The sequence below is a fragment of the Odocoileus virginianus genome, chromosome 27 (genome assembly GCF_023699985.2).
Source record: "Odocoileus virginianus isolate 20LAN1187 ecotype Illinois chromosome 27, Ovbor_1.2, whole genome shotgun sequence".
Classification (NCBI taxonomy): Eukaryota; Metazoa; Chordata; class Mammalia; order Artiodactyla; family Cervidae; genus Odocoileus; species Odocoileus virginianus.
This window is the reverse complement of record NC_069700.1, coordinates 17,563,541-17,591,476: the sequence shown is the minus strand read 5'-3', so window position 1 is coordinate 17,591,476 and position 27,936 is coordinate 17,563,541. Positions and strand designations below refer to the sequence as shown.

The following is a 27,936-nucleotide window of genomic DNA, read 5'->3' as shown; positions in this document are numbered from 1 at the left end:
CCCTTGTCTCCTGCATTGCAGGCAGATTCTTTATCATCTGAGCTACTTTAAAGAGCCCAGATCCCACATGCTGCAACTAAAGATCCTGTGTTCTGCAACTAAGAGCTGGCAAAGCCAAACAAATAGATACTTTTTAAAATGTGTTACTTATCCAAGAAAGTAGATACATTTTGTACCAAAGATAGCTTCTCCACAATAATAGTTCCCATCCCTCCCCTTTCACACTCCTTATCCCCAAGACATACAGTACACACAATGAAAGAAACCCAGAGTAAGTTTTTAATAGAGAAAATTTTGCAGGTACAGGATCAATCAGTAATGTCAGAACACTGACACCAATCCATTTATTTTTGAGCATTGATGAGTTTGAGAGACACACCAGATCCAGGCATCTGTTTGTAATGAGACGCTTCTGAAACCTAAGGGAAAAGAAGAAACAAAAGTAAATGTATTTGGGAACTTCTTTCTTAACCTTCCTCAAGATATGCAGAAAAATGTGCCAACCTGTTTCCTCATAACCAGTTCACTTCTTGTTGAGTATTGTGCATGCTAAGTCACTTCTGTCTTACCCGACTCTGTGTGACCCCATGGACTATAGCCCTCCAGTCTCCTCTGTCCATGGGATTCTCCAGGCAAGAATACTGGAGTTGGTTGTCAAGCTTTCCACCAGGGGATCTTCCCAAACCAGGGATCGAACCCATGTCTCTTACATCTCATGCATTGGCAGGCAGATTCTTTACAACTAGTGCCACCTCATTTCCTCACATACACACTCCCTGTGGTAAGAGGACACAGCATCCCTGCAAAGATGCTCTAATTTTGCTCTTCAGATAGAGTTGCCAGATTTGGCTAATCAGTTCAGTTCAGTTCAGTTCAGTTGCTCAGTCATGTCCCACACTTTGCGACCCCATGAGCTGCAGCACGCCAGGCCTCCTTGTCTATCACCAACTCCCAGAGTCCACCCAAACTCATGTCCATTGAGTCGGTGATGCCATCCAACCACCTCATCCTCTGTCTTCCCCTTTTCCTCCTGCCCTCAATCTTTCCCAGCATCAGGGTCTTTTCAAATGAGTCAGCTCTTCACATCAGATGGCCAAAGTATTGGACTTTCAGCTTCAACATCAGTCCTTCCAGTGGACTTCCAGGACTGATCTCCTGTAGGATGGACTAGTTGGATCTCCTTGCAGTCCAAGGGACTCTCAAGTCTTCTCCAACAACACAGTTCAAAAGCATCAATTCTTCGGCCCTCAGCTGTCTTTATAGTCCAACTCTCACATCCATACATGACTACTGGAAAAACCATAGCTTTGACTAGACAGACGTTTTTTGGCCAAGTGATGTCTCTGCTTTTTAATATGCTGTCTAGATTGGCTAATAAAAATGATAAACAACAATTTTTGTTGCACTATAATATGTGTGGTTGTCATTGTTTAGTCTGTAAGTTGTGTCCAACTCTTTGTGACCCCATGGACTGTAAGCCCCTAGATGATTCTGTCCAAGGGATTTTCCAGGCAAGAATACTTCAGTGGGTTGCCATTTCCTTCTCCAGGGGATATTCCTGACCGAGGGATCGAACCTGCACCTCCTGCATTGGCAAGTGGATTCTTTACCACTGAGCCACCAGGGAATCCAGCATAGTGTGTTCCATAAAATATTTGGCGGCATACTTATATTAAAACAATTATTTGTTGATTAACTGATATTCAAATTTAACTGAGCATCCTATATTTTATCTGGCAACCATGTCCCTAGATGCTAGTAGGAGGAAACTGGTTAAGTGCACTCGAGCATGTCAGCTCAGAGGGACAAGAAGTCCCTACCCTGGTGTTACAAACAGAACTTTCTGCACTGACAGACATGTTCTATATCTTTGCTGTCCAAAGCAGAAACCACCAGCAACTTGAAATATGCTTAGTGAAATTGAGGACCTGAATTTCTTTTAAATTTTATTTTGTTTAAATTTAAAATGTCACATGTGGCCAGTGGCCTATATTGGACAGAGTAACTCAAGAATCAGTCATGTATCTCCCTCCAAATGTAGCAAATGGAATTTAAAACCATTGGTGGTTAAAAAGTGTCATCACCTAGGAATAAACTCACAAATCCCTGCAGATTAATGATCTGTTTCTGTGCAGATAGAAGTTCTGTTGCCAACACATTAATCTGGAGTATTCTCTCTGAGTATTTCCTGGGTATCTACTATATGGGATGATGTGCTAGGATATGGAGATGTATGATAGAATTTTTCAACAAACTCTCTCCATAGAAAATCATGTTAACTGTATAATCCCAGTATTAGAATGCAAAAGCCTCCGAGGTGTCCTTATGTGCTGAGCAGGCATTGTAAGGAATGAAACAGCATTGACTTGGTCATATGCGCCCGCTGAGTTCTCCTTTACTTTCCATTATTCTAAACAAATATTTAGCAACCACAGTCCCAATAGGGCATTGAAGAAGATTCTTTTATAAATCATATTGACCAGCAAAGAAAACAGGCCAGTGGCTCAGACAATAAAGCATCTACCTGCAAAGGGGGAGACTTGGGTTCGATCCCTGGGTTGGGAAGATCCCCTGGAGGAGGGCACGGCAACCCACTCCAGTGTTCCTGCCTGGAGAATCCACATGGACAGGGAAGCCCGGCAGGCTACAGTCCATGGCATCGCAAAGAGTCAGACACAATGGAGCTACTAAGCCCAGGGCCACTGAGAGTTACCAGAAAACATTGTCTAATGAGATTAGTGCAGAAACCTTCTGGCAGAAGGTAGAGTGTGGAAAACAAATGCAGTATACAGTGCTTCCAAGTTTCACTGCAGCCCTAGTAGAGGTGTAGGGCAGTGGGAAATTTATTAGCAATGGTTCATTTCAGTTCAGTCACTCAGTCATGTCTAACTCAGTCATTTCTGTGACCTCATGGACTGCAGCACGCTAGGCCTCCCTTTCCATCACCAACTCCTGGAGTTTACTCAAACTCTAGTCCATTGAGTTGGTCATGCTACCCAACCATCTCATCCTCTGTCACCCCCTTCTCCTCCCACCTTCAATCTTTCCCAGCATCAGGGTCTTTTCAAATGAGTCAGTTCTTCACATCAGGTGGCCAAAGTATTGGAGTTTCAGCCTCAGCATCAGTCCTCCCAATGAATATTCAGGACTGATTTCCTTTAGGATGGACTGGTTGGATCTCCTTGCTGTTCAAGGGACTCTCAAGAGTCTTCTCCAACACCACAGTTCAAAAGCATCGGTTCTTTGGCCCTCAGCTGTCTTTATAGTCCAACTCTCACATCTACACATGACTCCTGGAAAAACCATAGCTTTGGCTAGACAGACCTTTGTTGGCAAAGTAATGTCTAGGTTGGTCATAACTTTTCTTCTAAGGAGCAAGTGTCTTAATTTCACTGCTGCAGTCACCATCTGCAGTGATTTTGGAGCTCCTAAAAAATAAAGGCTGTCACTCTTTCCATTGTTCTCTCATCTATGTGCCATGAAGTGATGGGACCAGATGCCATGATCTAACTTTTCTGAATGTTGAGGTTTAAGCCAACTTTTTCACTCTCCTCTTTCACTTTCATCAAGAGGCTCTTTAGTTCTTCTTCACTATCTGCCATAAGGGTGGTGTCACCCTTATGTAACAATGGTTACTGGGCAGATATTTTTATATAGAAACAAAAATAACCATGTGCTTTCTGGGCTCTGAGTGGGCTTTCTGGGCTGCAGCATCCAATCCCTGGTTCACTCACCAGAGAGTTGAGGCCCAGGCCCTCTGTGAGAAGCTGGGATGTCTACCTACCATGCTCCCCTTCATGGAATAGTCTAATGGAGAAAGGAAAACAAAATGAGATCTGATAAATACAATCTTAGACTGTATTTTAAAGGCTCTCAACAGGAGGATTCAAAGAAAGTAACTTGGAGTGAGAAATAAACAGAGAGAGGTTACTTTGTTTATTTTACTTTTTATATTTGAGGTTGCTCTACACATGCTTCTTTTAACACTTGACATACAGATGTTTACAGAAGGTAACAATCTCTCCTCATATAACCTCACGTAATGGGGCCTTTATTTCTAGATGGTAGACACCCTCTCTTCCCTAGTTTCTATTTTTTTTCTTATTTATTTACTTATCTAATACTGCTTTGCTTTGCAAAGTGTTGAGTGTCTCTTAATAAGTTTTAATATATATTGCCAGGAAATTTTCTCAAGAGATTATACAATTGTGGGAATCCTTTCTCATCCTTATCATCCCAAGTCTTACTAGTTTTAGGGGTTGTCTATCCATAGGTGAAGGGCTTCCCTCGTGGTTCAGCACTGAAGAATCTACCTGCAAATGTAGCAGACCCATTTTCAACCCCTGAGTCGAAAAGATCCTCTGGACAAGGAAATGGCAACCACTCCAGTATTCTTGCCTGTGAAATCCCATGGACCGAGGAGCTTGGCAGGCTACAGTCCACAGAGTCACAAAGAGTCGGACACAGCTTAACAACTAAAGAATAACAACAACATCCATAGGTGAGAAATGCTATTCCTTTGTTGCTGTGATATGCATAACCTAGGAAAGTGAACACGTATATATTTTGGTTTGTTTTTTCTCAAATGCATTCTCTATTTGAGTTTGATAACATGTATACAATATCCTGTTTAATATTTTTTTATTATTGTTTGCCCTTTTCTTAGCAGTTTATAGCTGTTCCTTATAAATTAAAGTCATTAGCCTTTTGTGTATGATGTTTTGCAAATCCTTTATTCTGATGTACTGCTTGTTTTCTACTCTCTTTATGGTATATTGCATCTTTATTTTTATACTGTGTGGTCTGTGTACCTTCCTATATGGCATTTGTATTTCCTGGATGGCTTAATAATGACACCTCCCCCTCAAAACACATACATACAAACTGAGACTATACAAAATCTTTCCTAAAATTTCATTTAGCATTTCTATTTTACATTAGATCCTTAATCCATCTGGCTAGATCAATTTCAGATAGGTCTGTCTGAAGAAGAACTGAGAACGAGCTCACCAAAAAAAAATCAGAGGATGGGCATTGCAGAGAATGAGATCAACAGTGCAAATTTCTTGAAGTACCAAGGAGCCTGGCAGGTGGAAGAGAGACCAATGTAGCAGGACAGAGAGATGTAATGAAGTCAGGCGGGTACTGAGGCTAGAGGTGGTCATGGATGACTCTTCAGGACATGGAAAGGAGTATGGTGAATAAATTAAGGTATGTATTAAAGTATGGGTAATGTGACTTACCAATTTCTTTTGGTGCTACACTGATAATGCTTATTGAGTTTTTTATAAATTTGTCTACTTATTGATGATACAGTTTTCTGGGTGTAAATATAGACTATATCTGCCTTTTGGTAGATCTCCTGATGATACTAATGTTAGTTTGTTACAAGATCAAAGTGTTGAAATAAAATAGAGAGGGAAGAATTTTGGAGCTACATATATGAGCCCTGATTCTTAATTTTATATGTATGGGAAACCCTCAATTAAATTTCTAATGTCTTCTAATAACCTACATGCATTATGCTTAACAGGAATATTTATAATTGAGGTCAAGAAATGACAAACTCTTAAAAGATAACCTGGTTCTAATTTAAAAATACATACAATTATTTTTTACAACTCATTATAAGATGTACCACACTTATAAAAAAAGAGCTCACAATACATTTAAAAAACAGGAAGTGAATGGCTGACAGATGAAGGAAAGGGCAGATATTGCTATCCAGATTATTGTTTGTAACTGATTGTGTTTTATTAAACTGATCTGCATTGTTCAGAATATCCTATATAACTGATGATTCTGTCTCAGTCTCACGTCTCAATAAATTTCTGAAATAAACTTTTATTCCTAGTGCCTAGACATCTTCAGTAATTGAAAGGCCTAGGTTTACCATTCTCATCAACTTGCCCCAATTTAAATGGTCCTCTCCCAGGACCCTTGAGACATGGTAGATGGAAACCTACTCAAGGGCTGGAAACCAAAGAAAGCTACTGAGAGTTTATTGCCCACTAGAGAGTTTTCCCAAGTGGTAACTAGGGCTTTTGGATATAAACAGTGACATATCAAAGTAGGAGGCAAAAAACTATGTTGGAGAGGAGAAGCTAGGCCCGAGCAGTGAGGAATGTTTTCTGGTTGGGGAATGGCCTCTTAGCAGTGTCTCTTAGGTTACAGTTTGTCAAATGACACCTTCTCTGTTTCTTTGAAGCTCTCAAAATAAGTTGCCAATGCAAACTGAATTTTTCAGAATGGAGTTTCTACTGGTAAAGAGAAGATGTTATTACCAGTCCGTTAGTCTGTGTGTAATTAATGTCACTTCTGGTAATAAACTGACCCTCTTTTATTCTAGCACTTTATTAAGTGCTTCCTGATGGCTCAGCCACTGACTCAGCTCAACATTTTCTCAGTGTCATTATCAAGTGTTTATTGTATGCCGGGGTCGATGCTGTCAACAATTTAACAAGATGGGACCCTTGACCTAAAGGAGGTTTTGATGAAATGCAGAAAATTAATATACTGCATCATTCACTCTTAAATAGTCCAGTACAAAATTTTGTTATTGGAACCCGGAGGGGAGAATTCAAATTCAAGTCTTCTCTAATTCCTTTCTTCATTTACCACAATAAATTACCTTATCAAGTCCTATGTTTCTTTACCAAACCATCTTTCTACTTGTCCCCTTGTTTCACTTGTCACATACTAAATGTGCATCTGCTAACACAGAAATGTGTGGCTTTGTAAAGCAATCATCCTCCAATTAAAAATAAATTTGAAAAAATATAGGAAAAAAATTAAAGTGCTGTGTGAAAAATAACATATGTGGGTCACACATTCTGAAGATTAACCTCCCTTCCTGAATGTAGATTCCAGGGCTATCACCTCTCCTCTTTCTCTTAAAATTCTCAAGAAATTAGGATGAAATTAGTAACACTTGGTATGTGGGCAAAGTTAAATCCTCTATGTATTATTGAGTTTTACTCTTCATAATTCTGATAATCTCCTGGAGAGCCATTGATTATAAAATACCCAGTAGTTAGAAGTACTGGCTTCCTGACCTTGGGACTTAGACAAATTGTTTATGCCCTCTTCCAGTTTCCTTTATCTTTAAAATTGGAATAGGAATAGTACTTATCTCTAGGATTGTTGGGTTAAATTAATATGCTGGACCCACGTTGACACACACAAGTGCTTAGTAAGTGTTGGCTATTACTCTTGAGCCCCCTGCATTCTAATTTCAGAACCCACACTGCTGAGCCCATCTTTTCATCACAAGGAAAGTCATACAAGAAAAAATGGATGCAGGAAGTTGAGGTCACACACCTAGTTAAGTGTTAGAGCTTGCAAGCTGGCAAGTCAATGAAAAGTATCCCAAGGCTTATATAAAGCAATTCCAACCTAAGAATCCAAGTTCTCTAATGTAAAGGTATTGTTGGGCAGAAAGAACATGGTCCTCTAGTACCCCTACCTGAAATGCTTTGAGGTTGCACTTTCCACAAACGGATTTTCAGTCTGGCTATCATTGAAAACCTGGTAAGTTCTAATGTGTGGCCGTCAAGATGCTCATTTCTTTTTCTGCCACTTTGCCTTCACCAAACACCCATACACTAGCCAGGTTCTTTGGCTAGTGGTTTCAAGGCTAGGCTGAGGGTGGGGTTAGGGGAGGAGGGGGGTGGGTGGGAGGAGTGGGGGGTGGTGGTGGGAGGAGGGGGGAGGGCGGTGGAGCGCAGGAGAATGGGAAGAGAGGGATGGAGGCTCCAAGACTGCAGGATGTCTGTGTCAAAGTTAAGAGGAAGGTGTGTCCAGGGGAACCAACTACTGTTTAGATGATCTCTCCCTGCACATCTGGATTTGAATGCTCTAAACCAACTGATTTCCATGCAGAATGCTTCAGTGAAGCCCCAGGAGTGTTTGAGTGTGGGTGCGTCCCCCTGGGCTGCCTAGGCCCCACACCTTGGTTTACTCAGCTTCCTTGTCTACTCCTTCAAGCACAAATTGAGTCATGCAAAATACTTGATAAGACTCAATCCTGGAAAACAGGATCCTAGGGATTTTTGTACCGTACTAGTTCCTCTTTTGGGTTAGAGCAACTGATTTACTAGCTCTCTAGTAGTAAGCTACTTTGGGGAGGACTACAGTCCTGCTCCAACCCTTTTAGGGCTGCGTTGGGAACCTAGAAACTTGAACCTTTTCATTCAGGCACTAATCTAAGGTTCCTGGAGTAGGCAATGGCAACCCACTCCAGGATTCTTGTCTGGAGAATCCCTTGGACACACGAGCCTGGCGGGCTACAGTCCATGGGGTCGCAGAGAGTCGGACACGACTGAAGCGACTTTAGCACAGCACGCCGTCTAGGGTCAGGGTGTTGCACAGTTTGTCAAAATATACTCAATTAAAATACCATCACTCTATCCCCATCTTACGTACAGAAGTATCAGTTTGTAAATGGGGGACAAGACACAATTCGAGTCTAGATTGTTCTGAGCTACTACATGTTAACTCCAGGCAGTTTTCTAGAAGCCCCTTTCTAAACACGAGCTGTTGTTTCAAACGGCACTTTCAAAGTTAACCGAAGGAGACCCTAATTTGCTTAGGAAAGGAAATGAGGGTTGCAGAGCGAGACTTCTGAGAGGGTCTGATCATCTTGCTCGGCACGTTTACTCTCATCATCCAAGTAGCATGTCAAATAAATTTACAGAGACCACAGTTAAACCCTTAGGCCTTACCGGACCAAAGCCAGATCACCTCACTATCAGAAATGCATTAACCACTTTGTAAGTCAGGGCTTAATCGACTTATCAGTTTACTCATACTTTGAACTATTTCTAAGAATCAGAGGATTTCATTGTAATTCCTTAGCTTTCGTAAAAATGTAACTTACCTTTTTGGTTATTTTACAAATATACAGTGATACTAGCGCTTCTTTTGAAATAGTGGGGGCTCTGAAAAGAGCCTTTGGGTTTGAAAGCACTTCCGGAAACGCAGGTCTCAGTCCAATTACTTGCCCTTGGCCTTGTGGTGGCTCTCGGTTTTCTTTGGCAGCAGTACCGCCTGGATGTTGGGCAGCACACCACCCTGAGCGATGGTCACACGACCCAGCAGCTTGTTGAGTTCTTCGTCGTTGCGGATGGCCAATTGCAAGTGGCGCGGGATGATACGGGTCTTCTTGTTGTCGCGCGCCGCATTGCCCGCCAGCTCCAGGATCTCGGCCGTGAGGTACTCCAGCACCGCCGCCAGATACACCGGGGCCCCAGCGCCTACCCGCTCGGCGTAATTGCCTTTGCGTAGTAGACGATGGACTCGCCCCACAGGGAACTGGAGCCCCGCCCGCGAAGAACGAGACTTGGCCTTTGCTCGCGCCTTACCTCCTTGCTTGCCACGTCCCGACATAGCAAATACAAAAAAACAACAAAAGAAACAAAAACAAGACTGCCTGTCAAAATACACCAAGTCTAGAGCTAGGTAGAACACTGCTGCTTTTATAGGCATTTCCTGGGGAGTAAATCCGATTGTTTGATTGGCTGTTAACGAGACTCAGCGAAGTAGCCAATAGAAAAGTTGAATTTCCATACCTCATTTGCATAGTTCTGCCCATAGATGACAACCTTGCTGTTTATCTTCCAATTAACTAAGACGCGCTCTGCATCCCTCATTAGCATAAAGGCCCTATAAGTAGCAGAAATCCGCTTCCTATTTTCCATTTATCTTTCGTGTTTTCAGGTTTTAAAATGCCTGAGCCAGCGAAGTCTGCTCCTGCCCCGAAGAAGGGCTCTAAGAAGGCGGTGACCAAGGCCCAGAAGAAAGATGGGAAGAAGCGCAAGCGCAGCCGCAAGGAGAGCTACTCCGTGTACGTGTACAAGGTGCTGAAGCAGGTCCACCCGGACACCGGCATCTCGTCCAAGGCTATGGGAATCATGAATTCCTTCGTCAACGACATCTTCGAGCGCATCGCGGGCGAGGCATCGCGCCTGGCGCATTACAACAAGCGCTCGACCATCACATCCAGGGAGATCCAGACGGCCGTGCGCCTGCTGCTGCCCGGGGAGCTGGCCAAACACGCGGTGTCCGAGGGCACCAAGGCCGTCACCAAGTACACCAGCTCCAAGTAAACTTGCCAAGTAAGCGTCTTTACACCCAACCCCAAAGGCTCTTTTAAGAGCCACCCACGTGTGCACAGAAAGAGCTGTAATGTATGTACGTTGGGCATTCATTAATGGGCCTAACGACTGAAGGAAGTGGTTTGCTAATCTGAATGAAAATTATAAAAAACTGAATTAGGAGGCTGTTGTCTTGTAGTATCAATGAGGCTTGCAATTCGACAAGTCTCCGTGAGGGCTGAACTGAGTGAGGGCTAGTAACGGAAGGCAGGGAAACTAGGCGGGCGGAGGAAAAGAGCCGTAATTGTATTTAGCATACACTCTAGCACACAAAATTCCCAAACCAGGCAGTCGCTGGGCGAGATAGGTTGGGGGAGAGGAAGAGCGCACCTTGGAGTAACGTTTCCATTAAAAAGGTAGACTAGACTAAAGGCATAATCTGTGTTACAAGGGAAACCATTTATTTGACGATTTGTGGTAAGATGCAATGTGATTTGGTTACTTAACGGTGAAGTCCTGTGATCGATGTTCAGTTTTCTTTAACACCTGCAAAGAATACAGAGGCCTGTCTGGCGCTAGTCAGGCCTCCATTGGAACAGCTCCACAATCACTGGCTGCCTAACCTGGAAGTTATCCCAAGAAATGTGCAGCCCTGGCCTAAATAAGGTAGAAGTGTAAGTATAGGTAAATGGCATATGCTTATCACACCACCTCCTCAAACTGTTTCCAAGTCCCTTAACAACTGTCATAGGATTTTTTTTCTATACCTCTAGAGAGCCTACCCCAGGCTTGACGATACAAATCAGACCAACCTCTCCTCACTGCCAAATCTGTTTACCCAATATAGGTTCAAACATAGGTTTGAAAAATAGGTTCAAATATAGGTTAAAAAAACCCCAGGCTGCCTATAAGGTTTTTATTTCCTTCTCTTCCTGTTTTCCTTACATGTAAATTCTGGTTTGTTTTTGTTGGATGAAGTAATTCTTGCTTGATTTCTCTTCAGTACAAGAGCAGGCTGGCTAATCATTAACACTTCACAGTTTATTTCTGAAGGGTCCACCAAGACATTGTTTACCTGAGTCGTACCTTAGAGATCAATAGCAATGTGACCTGAATATATACCTCGTCTAGCCCTGGGCACTTTTGAGTTTTCTGTTCCTCTTCTCTTGGCTCTTGCATGCTAACATTAATTTTGCCCAATTCGCTTCTTGATTTGGTGTTTAGGTTGGATACACACTAGTGGTTTTATGATTAGATCATTAAGTGATTGGCGCAGTGGTAAAGAATTCAATCCACCTGCCCATGGAGGAGATGCAACCATCCCTGGATCAAGATCCCCTGGAGCTTGTAGATATTCTTGGAGTAGGAAATGGCAACCCACTCCAGTATTCTTGCCTGGAAAATTAACTGAACGACTGAACCTGAGCAACTGATCGCCCACGCACACTAAGAGATTTTGTTACTGTTGAGTCGCCAAGTTGTGTCCAACTCTATGACTTCACAGGCTGTAGACTGCCAGGCTCCTTTGTCCATGGGATTTCCAGGCAAGAATACTGGAGTGGGTTGCCATTTGCTTCTCCAGGGAATCTTCCAGACCCAGATATTGAACCTGAGGCTCCTGCCAAGTCTCTTGCATTACAGATGGATTCTTCACCCCTGAGTCACCAAATTGGTGGCAAAGGACAGAGTCGAATTTGGTTCCTTTGTTAATCTTTTGGTTGTTTGAGGATTCTGATATTCTCTGGCAATTGAGAACACAGGATCAGGACGCTGGTGTTTTATCTTTCTAGCCTTTGATGGGATCCACTGTATTTGGTGTTTTGTGTCTATATACTGTGTGTTCTTTTAACTAAAAATCAGAGTTTCTTTCAAAACTGTTTTGGTGATTACTCAGTATGAATCCAAATAATTGTTACTATCTGCAAAAACAATATTCCTGCTTCAAAAATAATGTGAATATAAAATGGCCACCTAAAACTTTTTACCTTAATAAAGTTGTAGACCCAACAATAAACTGAAGAAAAAAAACCAAGGAAATAAAATCTTCTTCATGGAATTGGCCTGTCTTGGTATCCTGAAGCCTCTAAAAGTTTTATGATTCAGTAATTCTAAAAAAAGAAAAAAAATTCTCTCTTCTTTAAGTAAAGTTAGAGAGGAGAGAAAAATATGCCATTATAAATAGAGCTATTGAGTCACGTTAAAAAAAAAGAGAGAGCACTTCCAATACCTGTATTAAAACAAACATTTAATAGTTTACAAACCTTAAAGAGTTCATTTTGAGGGATATGGCACTGTAAACTAGCATTTCCTACCAACCTTTGAAGGATATGAGAGACTCATATTCTCAGCGATGGTGTTCCCCAAGGCATCTCTAATAATAATCACATTTGTTTCTTTAATTGATTAACATACTTAAATCTCTGTGCTGTTTTTAAATTAAATATCTTTAATTTTTGTTATATTTCACAATTAGCTCCTCTAAAAATTGTACGGTGATTGAGAATCTTTTCTGCTTTATGAGTACAAATAATTTTAAACAAATTATCTACTTCAGCAGGAAATTTTAAACTCAAATTTTAAATAGCTAATATAAAGGCTAAAAAAATTCATCAGTTTAAAATAAGAGGAAAATCAAATTCTCCTGATTCTTTAAATGTGGCTATGTCATTAAGTGGTAACTCAGGCAAAAAAAAAGTTTCATTGAATTTAATTAGTGGTGATTGTTAACAAATTATGAGATAAGAAACAGAACTACTCCACTATTTTTAAACAACTTAAGTATTTTAATATATGGCCTGTAATTCTATAGGAACAAACCAAATATTTGTAATATAACTTTTTGGATAAATTTGCTGGCTTAAAAATTTGCTTTACAAAATGGATCTATGTCTTTTTATTTATTATCATCATAATGTAAAAGTAATGTTACTAGTTTACACAAGTTTAGGGATTATTTTCTTTCAAAAAAAATTAATTTAAATTTGCTAAGTTACTTCAACTCGGTTTAGTGATTACATGAGTTAACATCTATTTATTTAAAATTTTACATTATGTTAACTAATGCATTGAACTAAATTATCACAAGATAGTGATAAAGTGGATAGATAATGTCACTTTAAAAATGGAATTAATTTTTATAAGATTACAAATCACATTGACTCAGTGTGTCAACTTAAATCCTGAATTCAAAGTTTATAGATAAATATAAAATTTGCTACTGCTAAGTCACTTCAGTCGTGTCCGACTCTGTGCGACCCCATCCCTGGGATTCTCCAGGCAAGAACACTGGAGTGGGTTGCCATTTCCTTCTCCAATGCATGAAAGTGAAAAGTGAAAGTGAAGTCGCTCAGTCGTGTCTGACTCTTCGCGACCCCATGGACTGCAGCCTACCAGGCTCCTCCGTCCATGGGATTTTCCAGGCAAGAGTACTGGAGTGGGGGTGCCATTGCCTTCTCCGAACTATAAAAAATTTAGGTGGTATTAAATTGAGTTAATGAATGCCAAATCTTTGGATACCTGGACAATTTCTAAATTGGAGAGTATAAAATACACATCACTAAAAACAATTAGAATGGTGCAAGCCTTTTATTTTGACACAGCTGAGAATGATCATAGATTAATAGGTTAGAGAGCATATAGATGCCTTTGGAGAATGGGAATAGGTATGCTTGTTTTTGCCACTTTAAATTTGTAAAGGGTATAAGTAAAGTATACATGTGAGCTCAGAGAACAAGGAAGGTTTTGGACGGCCTCCCAGTTTCTTTGTGCCTGTGAGGGAACACAATCGCCTGCTTCCTAAAAGGCTGTTGTTAATACAAATAGCTCTGGCTCTACCAAGTACTATAGCTACAGAGAAACACAGATATATACACAGGCAATGGCTCTGTTTGCTCTGTTCATGTAATGGGAAGTTGTATATTGTTCATTAACGTGGTGTGTGTGTGTGTGTAAGTCACTTAGTCGTGTCTAACTCCTTGAGGCCCCATGGACTGTAGCCTGCCAGGCTCCTCTTTCCATGGAATTCCCCAGGCAAGAATACTGGAGTGGGTTGCCATTCCCCTCTCCAGGGTATCATCCTTACCCAGGGATCAAACCTGGGTCTCTTCCATTGCAGGCAGATTCTTTACCATCTGAACCACTGGAGAAGCATGCATTAACGTAGTAAATTCAATTTCATATGTGCTGTCTTATTTATGCTGATAAATAAATGCACTTTAGAGCTGCTGTTAAAGACTTTGAATTTATAATTATATTTATCAACCATCCCCTCAATAAAAGTTGACTATCCAAATCTCTCATACTGTTGGTAAAACCACCTACAGACTTTATAGTCATGAAACCAAAAATAACTCCAACAGTAAGCACAAACTAATTCAAATTTTTAAAAAATGTTGATTAGCTCAAAGACTTAACAAATGATTGAATCTTGCCTCATCTCCAATTAGTATAACTTGAAAAACCGTAAAGGTGTGATGGTGAACATTAACAAGTCAATTTCATGTTATTGTTTGAAAATATATGGATTTTTTTTTTTTTACCACCTGGGAATATCTGTAATCCTTTTAAATAATAAAAAAAAATGAGATCATAGATAAAATATTCTTATAGATTGATATGTTCTATCTAATATCACCCACTAACTGCTAAGAAGATAATACAAATAATTTGAAGTATAATTACCCAAAAGATTTAAACTTACTGTAGCAAAATTTTACTTCTAACCTTAATAATAATGATAATATGATCTACATCTGAGTAGTCTCAAATTCTTATTTGAAATTAGACTGAAAAATCCTCACTTGTCTTTTCTTCACTTGTAACATGTTTCAATTATCAGATGTTTCCCCAAACTAATGTTAGCTATACTTATCATATATAAAATAAATGCAATCTACATGTCAAAAAGACTTCAATAGACACACCTCTACCTAATATAAAATTTAAAGTTGTATTAAATAGACCTTTTAAAAAATGTCAACTTTTAACAACGCTATGCTGTGCTTAGTCATGTCTGACTCTTTGCAAGCCCATGGACTGTAGACCACCAGGCTCCTCTGTTCATGGGATTCTCCAGGCAAGAATACTGGTGTGGGTTGCCATGCCCCCCTCCAGGGCTTTTTCCCAACCCAGGTATCCCACGTTGCAGGCTGATTTTTTTACCATCTGAGCCACCAGGGAAGCCCTTAATAATGTTAGAAAAGGCCATTTCCAGTATTTTAAACTATGAGTGTTTTTAAGCTTCAGGACAAATGGATTATTTTTTTCACATCGTAAACACTTTTAGAATCCTATCACTTGGATATACACACTCATTGAAAAGTGAATCTGGACACTTACTAAAAGATTTTCAGAATTTGGGAAGTAGGAATTCTTCCTCTTAAGATTCCACAGATCAAGATGAGATCTAGAATAGATCACTTTTTCCTTCTTCCTTTTGTGTTACTCTTTGACCTTTTCTCCATTATCAGTTTTTCCAATGATTAGATTTCAGATTTGTTCCTCCCAAGTATTAGAAGAATCTTTGTGTTTCGCTTTCCCAGGTGGCGCAGTGCCTGCCAATGCAGGAGTCACATGAGATAGGTTTGAGTCATGGGTTGGAAAGATCTCCTGAAGGAGGAAATGGTAACTCACTGCAGTATTCCTGCCTGGAAAATTCCATGGACGGAGGAGCCTGGCTAGCTATAGTACATGGGGTCATTACTGAGCGAATGAGGACTCATGAGTATTTGAAAATACTTAAAAATCCTTAGAACTTAGTCCTCTGTACCTTGACTAAAAGTTCTTAAACAAAAGACGGTGTACTCCATAATCTATTTCTGGGTATGGCTCAAGTAGTTAAAGCTGCAATTAGGAAAAATGACACCTATTTAACTTAAATCCATAAAGATGATCTTTGAGAACTGTTCTATTTTCAGTTCAGTTCAGTTCAGTCGCTCAGTCATGTCCGATTCTTTGTGACCCCATGGACTGCAGCACACCAGGCTTCCCTGTCCATCACCAACTCCTTGAATTTACTCAAACTCGTGTCTGTTGAGTCGGTGATGCCACCCAACCATCTCATCCTCTGACGTCCCTTTCTCCTCCTGCCTTCAATCTTTCCCATCATCAGGGTCTTTTCAAATGAGTCAGTTCTTCACATGAGGTGGCCAAAGAACTGGAGTTTCAGCTTTAGCATCAGTCCTTCCAATGAATATTCAGGACTGATTCCCTTTAGGATGGACTGGTTGGATCTCCTTGCTGTCCAAGGGACTCTCAAGAGTCTTTTCCAACACACCAGTCCAAAAGCATCAATTCTTCAGTGCTCAGCTTTCTTTATAATCTGACTGTTATATCCATACATGACTATTAGAAAGACATAGCTTTGACTAGACGGACCTTTGTTGGCAAAGTAATGTCTCTGCTTTTTAATATGCTGTCTAGGTTGGTCATAACTTTTCTTCCAAGGAGCAAGCGTCTTTCAATTTCATGGCTGCAGTCACCATCTGCAGTGATTTTGGAGCCCCAAAATATAAAGTCTGTCACTGTTTCCATTGTTTCCCCATCTGTTTGCCATGAAGTGATGGGACCAGATGCCATGATCTTAGTTTTCTGAATGTTGAGTTTTAAGCCAATTTTTTCACTTTCATCAGGAGGCTCTTTAGTTCTTCTTCACTTTCTGCCATAAGTGTGGTATCAGCTGCATATCTGAGGTTGTTGATATTTCTCCTGGCAATATTGATTCTAGCTCATGCTTCATCCAGCCCAGCATTTCTCATGATGTACTCTGCATATAATTTAAATAAGCAGAGTGACAGTATACAGCCTTGATGTACTCCTTTTCCTATTTGGAACCAGTCTATTGTTCCATGTCTGGTTCTAACTGTTGCTTCTTGACCTGCATACAGATTTCTCAAGAGGCAGGTCAGGTGGTCTGGTATTCCCATCTCTTTCAGAATTTCCCATAGTTTATTGTGATCCACACAGTCAAAGGCTTTGCATTGTCAATAAAGCAGAAGTAGATGGTTTTCTGGAACTCTTGTTTTTTTCATGATCCAATGGATGTTGGCAATTTGATCTCTGGTTCCTCTGCCTTTTCCAAATCCAGCTTGAACATCTGGAAGTTCACGGTTCCCATACTGTTGAAGCCTGGCTTGGAGAATTTTGAGCATTACTTTGCTAGCATGTGAGATGAATGCAATTGTGCAGTAGTTTGAGCATTCTTTGGCATTGCCTTTCTTTGGGATTGGAATGAAAACTAAGGTAGCTTATGACTTAAGATCTTGATAGGAGCTGGTCTTTCTTAAGTGATGGAATTTCAAAAGCAATATAAAAAGATTGCCAGTGGATTCCCTTGAATTTACCTTGGTCCAGCAAGTCGAACGAACATGAATTTTCTTTCTCCATTTATACTTGATTAGGTCCGTAAGCATATACCTAAGGACATATAGAAGGATAGCTATCATTTGTCTTGGAACTTCCAGATTTGTAAGGATGTGTAGATTCAGTACTTTGCAGTCCAACAGACCTAAGTTCAAAAGCATTAAAAATGAGTTAACTTTTCCAAACTTTCACCTTGTGCAATCCTGGATGACTAAGCATAAACATAAATTGGGCCAAATACACAGTTGCCTGTGAACTTGTCAGCAAATCTAGACTCTGATTCAACTTCTTGGACTCTGAAAATCAGCTTGACGTATCCTCAGGTACTATACATTTATTGTAAATTAGGAAAAAGAAAGTAAATTTGGAGAATCAGCGACATTCTTTTTGTCCCACCTCAGTTCTAAGAGAGGAAAATGAGGTTTTGATTTGCTTAAAGACTCACATAACCTTATCATCTAATAAGCAATTTGTATTGTAATTAATAGAAAGAGCTAGTTTTGTCTTTCTATGTGTATTCATGGTGTTAGATGTCCCAGCTGCAGGCTCAGAGGGATGAAGGAACAAAAATGCTGAGGCTTGTCTCATTTTGTAGGAAACTGACATACATCGAGGAGGAGATACTGGGGTAAAACCTTGACCTTATCACTTTCAGCCCAAGTTCTCAAACAGTAAAAGAATTGGCTTCAAAAGCAATAAAAATAAAACCTTATTCTCATTTTCTTTTTTCTCTCCTGTACTCCCCTTCTCTCTTCTTTGTTTTTCTTTTCACTTGTTTTCCTAATAGAATTGACCTTATCTCAGTTGTAGGACAAGATATAAAAATATCAAAGACTTAAATGTGCCCTTTTTATTGCTGGATTTGCATGAACAATTCAGATGATAGATGTTACTCACTAGATTTTTAAACACATGCATTTTGGCCTTATTGCACTGAAATACATATATTTTTAAAAATGGAAAGAAACAAATACAATTACATATTTAAGAATTCTACAGAGATGATGCAAGTTCTGAGATCTTAAAAAGAAGAATGCCTGCTAGCCTCCAAGGTGGGTCAAGGATACCAGCGAGCATCAGGGTAAAAGTTTTTTGGAGGTTCTGGAAACTGCTCAGCATCCTTGACTCTAAGCATCCGAGACTGAGCCTGACTCCATCAATTCTAGACATAAATAGTGTGAGTGAATTGGATTTTTTTTTGTACATGTATATTTTTATAAGATATTTTTAGATCAGTTTTAGGTTTACAACATAATTGAGGGGAGGGACAGAGATTTCTAAAATATCCCCTACCTCTCCCACCACACACACATGTAGTCTTTCCCATTATCAACATCACTCATCAGAATGGTATATATATATTTAACCAACCAAGGATGAACTTATATGGACACAACAGCATGATCACCCATAGTCTATAGTTGACCTTAGGATTCATTCTTGATGTTGTACGTACTATGGGTTTGGTCAAATGTCTAATGACTTATTTACATTTACTGACATGAAACACAATTTGATGGGTTCTTCCCCTGCCCTCTGTCTGTGGTTTCTTTCTCTCATGTTCTATACTGCATCAGATTTGCACATGCTCTGCTTTTCTTGGTTTTTAGCCTCCCACATATGCTAGAACTCCATCTTTGATAGTTCCACCACAGAAGGAATGTAGATAGAGTTGCAGGATGGTCTAAGGAAGGGTTCCTTCCCTTTCTTCTTTGGCCCTAAGGACCATCCTCTGGTTCTTATTGGTTTAGAGGCTAAGGAGCTATCTTCAGTGATGATCTTTTGGAAAAATACAAAGGTCACTGTCCTCTTGGAGCTTACATCTCAGTCAGGAAAGATAGGCAACAAACAGTAGTTACAATAAGTAATTATATAGAATATGAGAAAGGAATTAGTGCTATGGAAAGGGAAAATGTAAAACAGCAGAATCAAGAGGATCGGTAGATATAATCTGCATATTAGCACTCATTAAAATGTTCAATACAACAAGAGTAGCTAACACTAGTGGAGCATTTAGTATGAGCCAGCTACTAGTCTAAGTGCTTTTCTCTGTTAACTCAGTTTATTCTCAAACAATAAAATGTTAGTTGCAAAGTGCTTACCCAGCTCTTGGAGGAAGACCCAGGAATGAGAAAAGGAGAAATCAAAGCCCTATATGTTCTACTTTGGAAGTGTCTTGGGTACTTGTCTCTTTCTTCCAGCACCTGAAGAGGAGTTGGAAAATGCACTTTGTAACAACCCAAGAAAGAGACGAAGCATTTGGGTATATTTCCATTAGATAGTTTGATTTGGCTTATTTAAAAGTGGGGAATAACTTCATCTGCTAGCAGCCCAGAGGGATAAGGATCTGAGAGAAGGGAGGCCTCTGGGAACTGTTCAAACTGCTTAACGTGTTCCAACAAGCTGTAACTCATCAACCTGTCGTCATGCAAGCGCCTTCCTCATTCCTCACAAGAGGTTCCACAAGGCTCACCACAAAGCAGCTCACCCTAGAAAATCCCCACCACCTGGCCTTTGTTACTATGTCTCCTTTGTGAAAAGCCCTAACACTCTTTCCTCACCTGATAAATGACTACCTGCCCTTCAAGACTTAACTCAAACCTGACTTACTGGATGCTAACTAGAGCATGCTCATCTTTTATTTAGGAGTGCATGCAGACTCAAGTACTGGAGGGTTTGGGTTTACTCTAGAGGATGGCACACCATCCAACAGCTGTCCCGCCTGGGAAACTCAATCTCTCTGAGCCTTAATTTCCTCAACTATAAACCATGGAGTGCCATTATAGGTACCTCAGAAGCTTGTGCAAAAATAAATGCACTGGTACCTATAAAGTGGTTAGAGCACTGCCCAGCACAGAATAAACACCCAATGAACATTAGCCATTGTGATTATTATTGTTCTGAGTCAAGTACAGTATCAGATATTTGATGAATTATAGAAGTGAATTAATCAATCAATCTCTCTTTTTACAGGAGGAGCAAATGGGCTTTAGAAAAGTATTTTCCCACTACTGGTCACCGCTGGACTTTATTATATCTCACAAATAAGTCAATGAAAATGACTGATACCAGAAGCAGATAAAAGATATTTTCAACAATCACAGAAAAATCAATGAGAACCTGCTTAAAGCATTTATTTTGAGTATAAAAATATTAAATGGTCATTTGAGAAATTTGCAAGAAGAAAAATACATAACAAAGAAAATTAAAACAAATCTTAGTATCTCTTTTCTATATGTATATAAGACCTATGAATATATGAATATGAACATATATGAGATTCACCTATAAAAATGTCATTTAAAAACCAAATTTAGGTATCATGCTATGTATGTACACATATTGAATTTTCTAGGTAATATGCCTAGAAACACATTTTTTAATGGGTATATTACTATATAGATTGAGTTCCATTTTTATGCATTATAAATCATATAGCTCACACTTCTTTGTATGTAAATCTTTGTTTAAATATTTATTTCCTTAGAATAGACTTCTAGAAGTAGAATACTAAATCACAAGGTAAAATCATTTTTTAATGTTCTTAATATATACATTGTCAAATTGCCTTTCAGAAGGACTATGCCAGTTTATAATCCTAGTGTAATTTAAAAATTCTTGTTTTCATAGCTGTCATTTTTACTGAGAACACTTTTAAAGCATTGTTAACCAGATAGATTAAAAAAAATTGAAATGTAATTTCCTTCATTATGAGTGGAGGTAGTTTTCCCCATGCTTTTATTAGCCATGACCCCATAAAAAATAAACTGCTATTAAATAGTGGACATGACTGCAATCATTCCATGGGAAAGCATCATGTAAAGAATAAGTAGGTAAGATCTTAGGTAAAGATCAAGAAACAAATATGTATCAGGTGCCTCCTCTGTCCAGGACAATGCTGGAATAATGAACCATGTTTGGCCATGTGTAACTAAAACTAGTTTTACCTACATTGTCTCATATAAACCTCCTAACCAGTACATGAGAATAGTGTCGCCATGGATTGACTTTTGCACCACCCCTCTCCAAAATTCATTTGCTAAGACCCTAACCGCCCTTGTAACTATATTTGGAGACAGAGCTTTTAGGAGGTAATTTAGGTTAAAGAGGTCATAAAGATGGGTCCCTAATCCAATAGGATTCCAGGTCTCACAAGAAGAGAAAGAGGGAGCCATCACTCTCCTGGCGCGCATGCACTAAAGAAGGACTGTGTAAGGACAAAGCAGGAAGGCAGCCGCCTATAGGATAGGAGAAGGGGTGTCACCGGATCCTGACCATGCTGGCACCCTGGTCTTTTCTAGCCTCCGGAGCTGTGAAGAAATAAATTTCTATTGTTTAAGCCACGCAGTCTATTTTGTTTGAGGAGCCTGAGAAGACTAAGAGTGAGGTGGGAGAAGCAGAGCCTTTTGAAGCCAGACTTCTTGAAATGAAGTCCCAGCTTTCCTGTTCACTAGCGCTAAGACTTTAGGCAAGTTATGTGACTTTTCTGTGACTCAAGTTCCTCATATATAAAATGAATTCCTGCATTTTTTTATTATTTGAGGGAAAAGTACTTGGGACAATGATTCTCACATATATACTGTATCTATGTGTGAGTTTGTTTTATGGTATATTTTAGATTTATAATGCAAAATATGAATCTTTTTTCTATGAATATTACATTATGGAATCTAAGAATTAAAAAAAATCCCATTCTCTGTTATTTTTACAGCAATGATAGATTCTGTTCATTCCATAACCCAACCCTAAATCACTGACATTTAATGGCACAACTTCTAAGGGATCACCAAAGTTCAGGGAAACCAAATACACATTAAAAGAGAGTCCTCAGTAAGATGCACTTGTAATCTAAGGAGAAGAAATTTTCAAACAGAGGGTCAGAATGTATTAGTAGGCTGTGAAATCAATCTCATGATTTACAACCAGCCTTTTTAAAAAATAAAATGAGCTAAATTAAAATATATCAGAGAGCCCTTAAGGTAGCATTGTTTTCAGAGTTTTTGTTTCAGATGTTTGTGTGTAGGTGCACATGTGGGCACATGGATATGAAGCGGAGTGAAAGAGATTTTTCCATTTTACTTTGCAATCAGAAGTTTGAAAGTCTCATCATCTGATTTCCTCTGAAGTATTTCAGAAGAAGAATGAATACATTATTGTAATCTTTATTTCCGCACAGCTCTGTAGACACACCCCAGTCCTTTTAGAGATCTGGGTCTGTGGTTTCCAATGAGCTCTTCATATACGGGTTCCTGCCTCACATTTTATATTAAGGGGAGGGATTGTATTTGTTTCCTTGAGGTTTTTTGTGTTTTTTTTTTGTTTGTTTGTTTGTTTTTTTTACAGTGAAGTGTGAAGGAGTCGGGGGTGGACATAGGGGTAAGGTTTTAACTAATGAAATCAGAAACAAAACTCAGTTTAGGACGCCAGCCACAAGGGGACCTGATTTTGGCCAAGCAGATATCATGTGTGAGATCCATATTATTTACTTGAGGGTCTGCTATCAAGCTATAGAGACTGAGAAGTTATTTTAGTCACAAACAATTCATATGTCTGTAGATCATGGTTTATTAGATTGTGTTTGCCCAAATAAGGTGGTACCGTACCTGAAGTTTTTTCAACAATTCTAAAAGCATCTTTCAAGTCTGCAGTGAGACCTCTAAGATATCTGTGTTACTTCCCTCATGTACATAAATAATTTTCAACTAGAATAAAGGTGTGAATAATTTATTTTTTCCACCGACTGGAAGCCAACCATTTGGAAGACCACTCAGGAGAAATGAGATAAGTCTTTTGTTAAAAATTACTTTTATATTTACAAGGAAAAGAGGAAGTTTTGTTCCTTTCTTTGAATTTTGGTGACAATTGAGAGCTTTATTGAATAGCTTTGGCATGCAGAGTCATTTTTCATTAAAAATTGAAAAGGCATCTGAAATCTGTATCTCTATGGGTTATTTGGCAGTGGAACCTGGGCAATTCCGTGCAGGAGATTTTTGAGATATTCAATTTTTGGAAGTGAAACAAACACAAATGCTCCTCCTCCAAGGGGCGGGGGCGGTGCCTGAGCGATGAACCAATCACAGCGCGCCCTGCCCTATATAAGGCCCTGAGGCCCAACCACCCCCCACCCACCCTTGGCACTTTAAGGTACTTGCTTTTTGGTATCTTGTGCTTTTCTTTGCTGTTATGTGTGAGACTGCGCCTGCCGCACCAGCCGACCAGGTTCCGGTTTCCATGGAGAAACCTCCAGCTAGGAAGCGGGGAAAGAAGCCGGTTGGCTTGACGGGTGTGAATCGGAAGACCGGCAAGCGCATCAGTGTCCAAGCTGATTACTGAGGCGCTTTCGGTGTCCCAGGAGAGAACTGGTATGTCCTTGGTTGCGCTGAAAAAAGCGCTGGCAGCCGCAGGTTACGACGTGGAGAAGAACAACAGTCGCATCAAGCTGGGTCTCAAGGGCCTGGTGACCAAGGGGATCCTGATTCAGACTAGGGGTACCGGTGCCTCTGGCTCTTTCAAGCTCAGCAAGAAGGCTGCTCCTGAGCTTAGTAAGGGAAAAGTCAAAAAACGTGCTTCTGCGAAGAGTAGGAAGCTGGTCTTATCCAGAGATTCAAAGTCTCCGAAGAATGGCAAAACCAACAAAAGAGCTAAGAAGCCGAGGACCACGGCGGCTCAGAAGGCTGCTAGGAATGGGCAAAAAGCTAAAAGAACCAAAGACAAGCAGCAACGGAAGAGCCCAGCGAAGGCCAGGGCAGGAAAGCCCCAAACTGGGAATCCTAAGTTGACCCAGCAGAAAACTAATACTAGGAAAGCAACAACCAAGAAGTAACGTTTCTTCAAAAACCAGTTTCGGTAGAACCCAAAGGCTCTTTTCAGAGCCACCTAAGTGATTTTAGGAGGGTTGTAACATCGCTTCCAGAAGTGTCTGGAAGAAGACTACTGGTTAGCCTAAGTGTTTGATAAACGAACCTGTGATGTAGTGAAATATATCTTATTGGACATACAGTACAGATACTTTACCGTGGTTATTGTCCAATTCCAGAGAATTGTCCATCCTAACAAAACCAGGGCACATTCCTTAAGTTCTTAAATGCTCTGAGAATACTGGAAGGGGCAGCCATTCTCTTCCCTAGGAGGATCTTCCTGATCTAGGGATCAAACCCAGGTATCTTGCATTAGCAGGCATATTCTTTACCATCTGCCCAGCTAGAGAATTACTCCTTGAGAGCTACTACGTTTAAAGTTTAGGTCTAGTTTCTGAGCGGAGATCTGCTCCGTGCCTCAACTGTTTTACCATGTTTTGTTTCTTTTCTCCGCCTAATTCTCCAATATGTACTTTTATGTATCATTCTGTATAAGGGTTCTGAACTTCGTATCCATGGGCTTAACAGGGGTTAATATAGGGAAACCAAGGTCTCAATTTGGGTTAGTGGGAAGTTTTGTTTTACTTACTAAACATCTTTCCACTGTGATTTTGTGTAAAGCAAACGTTTTCGTTTTACATTTGCAAGAATATTGAAATTTTTGTCTTCGTTACTATGAAAGCTGTCAGATTTTCTATATGTTAAGCACATATATTAACATTTGGTTTTGTAATATAGTCTTATATAATTCTGGTTGTCAATGAAGAGTGTCTTGTTCATATTGCCCTACACAGGCTGAAAAATGTTAAACCATGTATGGAGATGTTGGGAGCTCAATGTGACCTTTATAAACCTGCTTGTATTAGGAAAAGCATCTTTTCCACTTTAAACAATTTAGTTTGTTTTTACTTAATTTGTAATTTAGCCGTATTTAAAGATCCTCGTAAATAATACATTTATACTGTTCATCTTGTTTTGGGCCTTGGTATTTGGGGCGACTTCGAACAAACTCAATGCAAAACTATGTAATTTAAGCAGTTTCACATACAGCCTTGTTCTACAGATGATTCACTAGGACATATACTGTCTGAATTAATTTGTATAATCGGACCTCTGAAGAAAAATTATTTCCTGTTTGGAAAAGGACTAAACACAATGGTTTCGATTTGTGTGTTTTGATTTGTATAGAATCAGCCACAGCGCAGAACTTTCGGTAAAGTGGCCACTGTTTTACGGAGTCGGGATAGTGAAGGAAAATTATTCACTTGCTAAAAAAGGCAGTTAAGCCCATTTTCTGTACTCGAGACTCACCGCAGAGGAAAAGGAGGCTGGCTTCATCCCACCCAGCAGTGGGCCGACTGCCAAGCACTACTGGAACCTGTGCGGAACCGGTTAGACCACTCTGTGCCTTTGTTCCTGAGTCCTTCAGAGCCTGGCATAAATCGGATTGTTCCGGGTACCCTTATGAAGCTCCATGCCTTGGCTAACAGAAAAGCGGATTTTTTTTCACCATAGTGAGAATCGGCCAATGAAAGCTTGTCCCCAAAGAGCCCTTATTGACATAGTTATGTATTGTGTGGGCGAGAACGCGAAGCTTTGTGCCATTAAACCCGCCAACCAGTTTGAAGGCTGGACATCGATACACAAAACGCCAGTATTTTTATTGGTGGTTTTACCGAGTCTAAACCCCTATTTCCATTATGAAAAAGTCACTTCCCAACCCCTCGGAAGTATGGATATGGAACTGCGTTAAGGCAACTCCTTTTCACAGTTAAAGTACTTCTTTACTCACACCTCAGTAACGTCCACAGCTCTTTACCGAGTGTTTGGGCGGCCCTGAAAAGGGCCTTTAGGTTCTCAAACGTTTCAAGCAAAACTTTGCTCAACCACCAAAACCGTAAAGAGTACGGCCCTGACGTTTGAGCGCGTAGACGACGTCCATGGCGGTAACAGTCTTGCGCTTGGCGTGCTCCGTATAGGTGACCGCGTCCCGGATCACATTTTCCAGAAACACTTTCAGCACCCCACGAGTCTCTTCGTAGATAAGACCAGAGATACGTTTGACCCCACCACGCCTAGCAAGACGCCGGATAGCTGGTTTAGTAATACCCTGGATATTGTCCCGCAAGACTTTGCGATGACGCTTAGCGCCTCCCTTACCAAGACCTTTACCACCCTTACCACGACCAGACATGGTTGCTGCCGCTGTAACTCCACGGACTTGGCACTGCCCTTTAAATAGCATTCTAGCGGACCTGATTGAAAACAACACGCTCAGGTGGCTTTTCCAAATTAGGTCATCAGGGGGTGGGGCAAGGAGAGGGTTATTAACATTTCAGTGTTTTCATTGGTCAGAAAACCTCGGTCTTCAGTTGAGCTCCTGGCAGCGGAGGTGGCCTTCAATCGAAAGAAAGCTTTAGTTTCTCTTTTGTCTTGCACTTTTTTCTGTGCCCGTTTGCAAGTTGAGTGTTTTCTTATCAGCTCAAGGACATGGAGCAAAGAGCTCCACTTCAAATTTCTTTTTTATAACCTTTTGTTGTTGTTGTTCAGTCGCTCAGCCGTGTCCTACTCTGCGACCTTCACCATCGCCGTGAACTTGCTGGAATTCATGTCCATTGAGTCGCTGATGCCATCCAACCATCCCGTCCTCCCCTTCTCCTGCCTTCAATCATAGCTCGGTAACTAACAAACTAGGGCTTCCCAGTTGGCTCAGTGGTAAAGAATGCATCTGCCAGTGCAGGAGACGCGGGTTCCATCCCTGAATGGAGAAGATCCACTGGAGGAGGAAATGGCACCGCACTCCAGCATTCTTGCCTGGGAAAATCCCATGGACATAGGACCCTGGCGGACTACAGTCCATGAGGTCGCAGAGTTGGACACGAGAGCACGAGCAAGCAAAACTAATAAATTAGATAATGGTTCTTTGGGGGATATAAAAATAATATGTAAAGGAACATAGAATTATGGGTGATGGGACTTTCCCTTTCAATTCGTTTGTTTCAATTTTAAAGGCCGCATTTTAATGAGACAAACTATAAGCCTGGCCATAAAGAGGCTCTGGTACTAAAACTCCTGTGTATGGAAAGACTAAAGAAATAGACAAACAATTGCAAATTAAAACTATTTTCTTCTCTTTCTCCATTCAAACATGTACTGCGTGACTCCTTTTTCGGCAAATACATGTGAGAGAAGGAACTTAAAAGTAGGCTTCAGTAATCAGTTGTCCCTGGACCCTCTTCATGGCCTTCTGCACCTGTCTGATTGGGCTTCAATTCTTAAAAGCCCCTTTCTCTTTTCCATTAGTCCTTTCTCAACCTTCTTAAGTTTTAGAGACAAGAACACATGTTTTGTAGAGTTGGGGATTAATAGTAGGATGGGGCTAATACTTGATTAAGGTCATTACTAAGCCTACAGGGCCCTCACCTGGGAGGCTTTTGATAAGATTACAGAGGGTTATGGACAGGCTAGTCCCTGTTTTTTTGTTTTTGATTTTAAGCAAAATAGAATTGGATCTGAATATGGTTTGAAAAGGACTTCTCAATCAAAAAGCTTCTCTTTAGTTTTTAGTTGCAGCTTTTGAAAATTTCCACAGTAAGAGTCACTCTAGTTAAATTGAAAAAGAAAAA

General features: G+C 40.2%; 4 protein-coding genes across 4 annotated transcripts; 2 read left to right on the top strand and 2 right to left on the bottom strand.

Annotated features, from left to right (window-relative positions):
* Window positions 1–256: 256 nt before the first annotated feature.
* On the bottom strand, window positions 257–9,464 carry LOC110132960 (histone H2A type 1-C). Its single transcript, XM_020886609.2, has 2 exons — window positions 8,879–9,464; window positions 257–419 (listed from the first exon to the last, which is right to left on the bottom strand). The coding sequence occupies exon 1, from the start codon at window positions 9,385–9,387 to the stop codon at window positions 8,995–8,997; it is 393 nt and encodes a 130-aa protein (XP_020742268.1). The 5' UTR covers window positions 9,388–9,464; the 3' UTR covers window positions 257–419; window positions 8,879–8,994.
* Window positions 9,465–9,682: 218 nt separating this feature from the next.
* On the top strand, window positions 9,683–21,236 carry LOC110132972 (histone H2B type 1-C/E/F/G/I). Its single transcript, XM_020886644.2, has 2 exons — window positions 9,683–10,115; window positions 20,427–21,236. The coding sequence occupies exon 1, from the start codon at window positions 9,726–9,728 to the stop codon at window positions 10,104–10,106; it is 381 nt and encodes a 126-aa protein (XP_020742303.1). The 5' UTR covers window positions 9,683–9,725; the 3' UTR covers window positions 10,107–10,115; window positions 20,427–21,236.
* Window positions 21,237–21,333: 97 nt separating this feature from the next.
* On the top strand, window positions 21,334–27,457 carry H1-6 (H1.6 linker histone, cluster member). The gene is given in 2 exon segments (XM_020886632.2): window positions 21,334–23,753; window positions 23,755–27,457. Coding segments are annotated over 2 exon segments (639 nt in total). The 5' UTR covers window positions 21,334–23,636; the 3' UTR covers window positions 24,277–27,457.
* On the bottom strand, window positions 25,940–26,555 carry LOC110132974 (histone H4-like). The gene has a single exon (XM_020886647.2). It carries the CDS (start codon window positions 26,553–26,555, stop codon window positions 26,193–26,195), a length of 363 nt encoding a protein of 120 aa, XP_020742306.1. The 3' UTR covers window positions 25,940–26,192.
* Window positions 27,458–27,936: the final 479 nt, after the last annotated feature.

Bases quoted from the DNA above. Each gene is read 5' to 3' on its own strand.
- LOC110132960 (XM_020886609.2), bottom strand. From the start codon at position 9,387: ATGTCGGGACGTGGCAAGCAAGGAGGTAAGGCGCGAGCAAAGGCCAAG.
- LOC110132972 (XM_020886644.2), top strand. From the start codon at position 9,726: ATGCCTGAGCCAGCGAAGTCTGCTCCTGCCCCGAAGAAGGGCTCTAAG.
- LOC110132974 (XM_020886647.2), bottom strand. From the start codon at position 26,555: ATGCTATTTAAAGGGCAGTGCCAAGTCCGTGGAGTTACAGCGGCAGCA.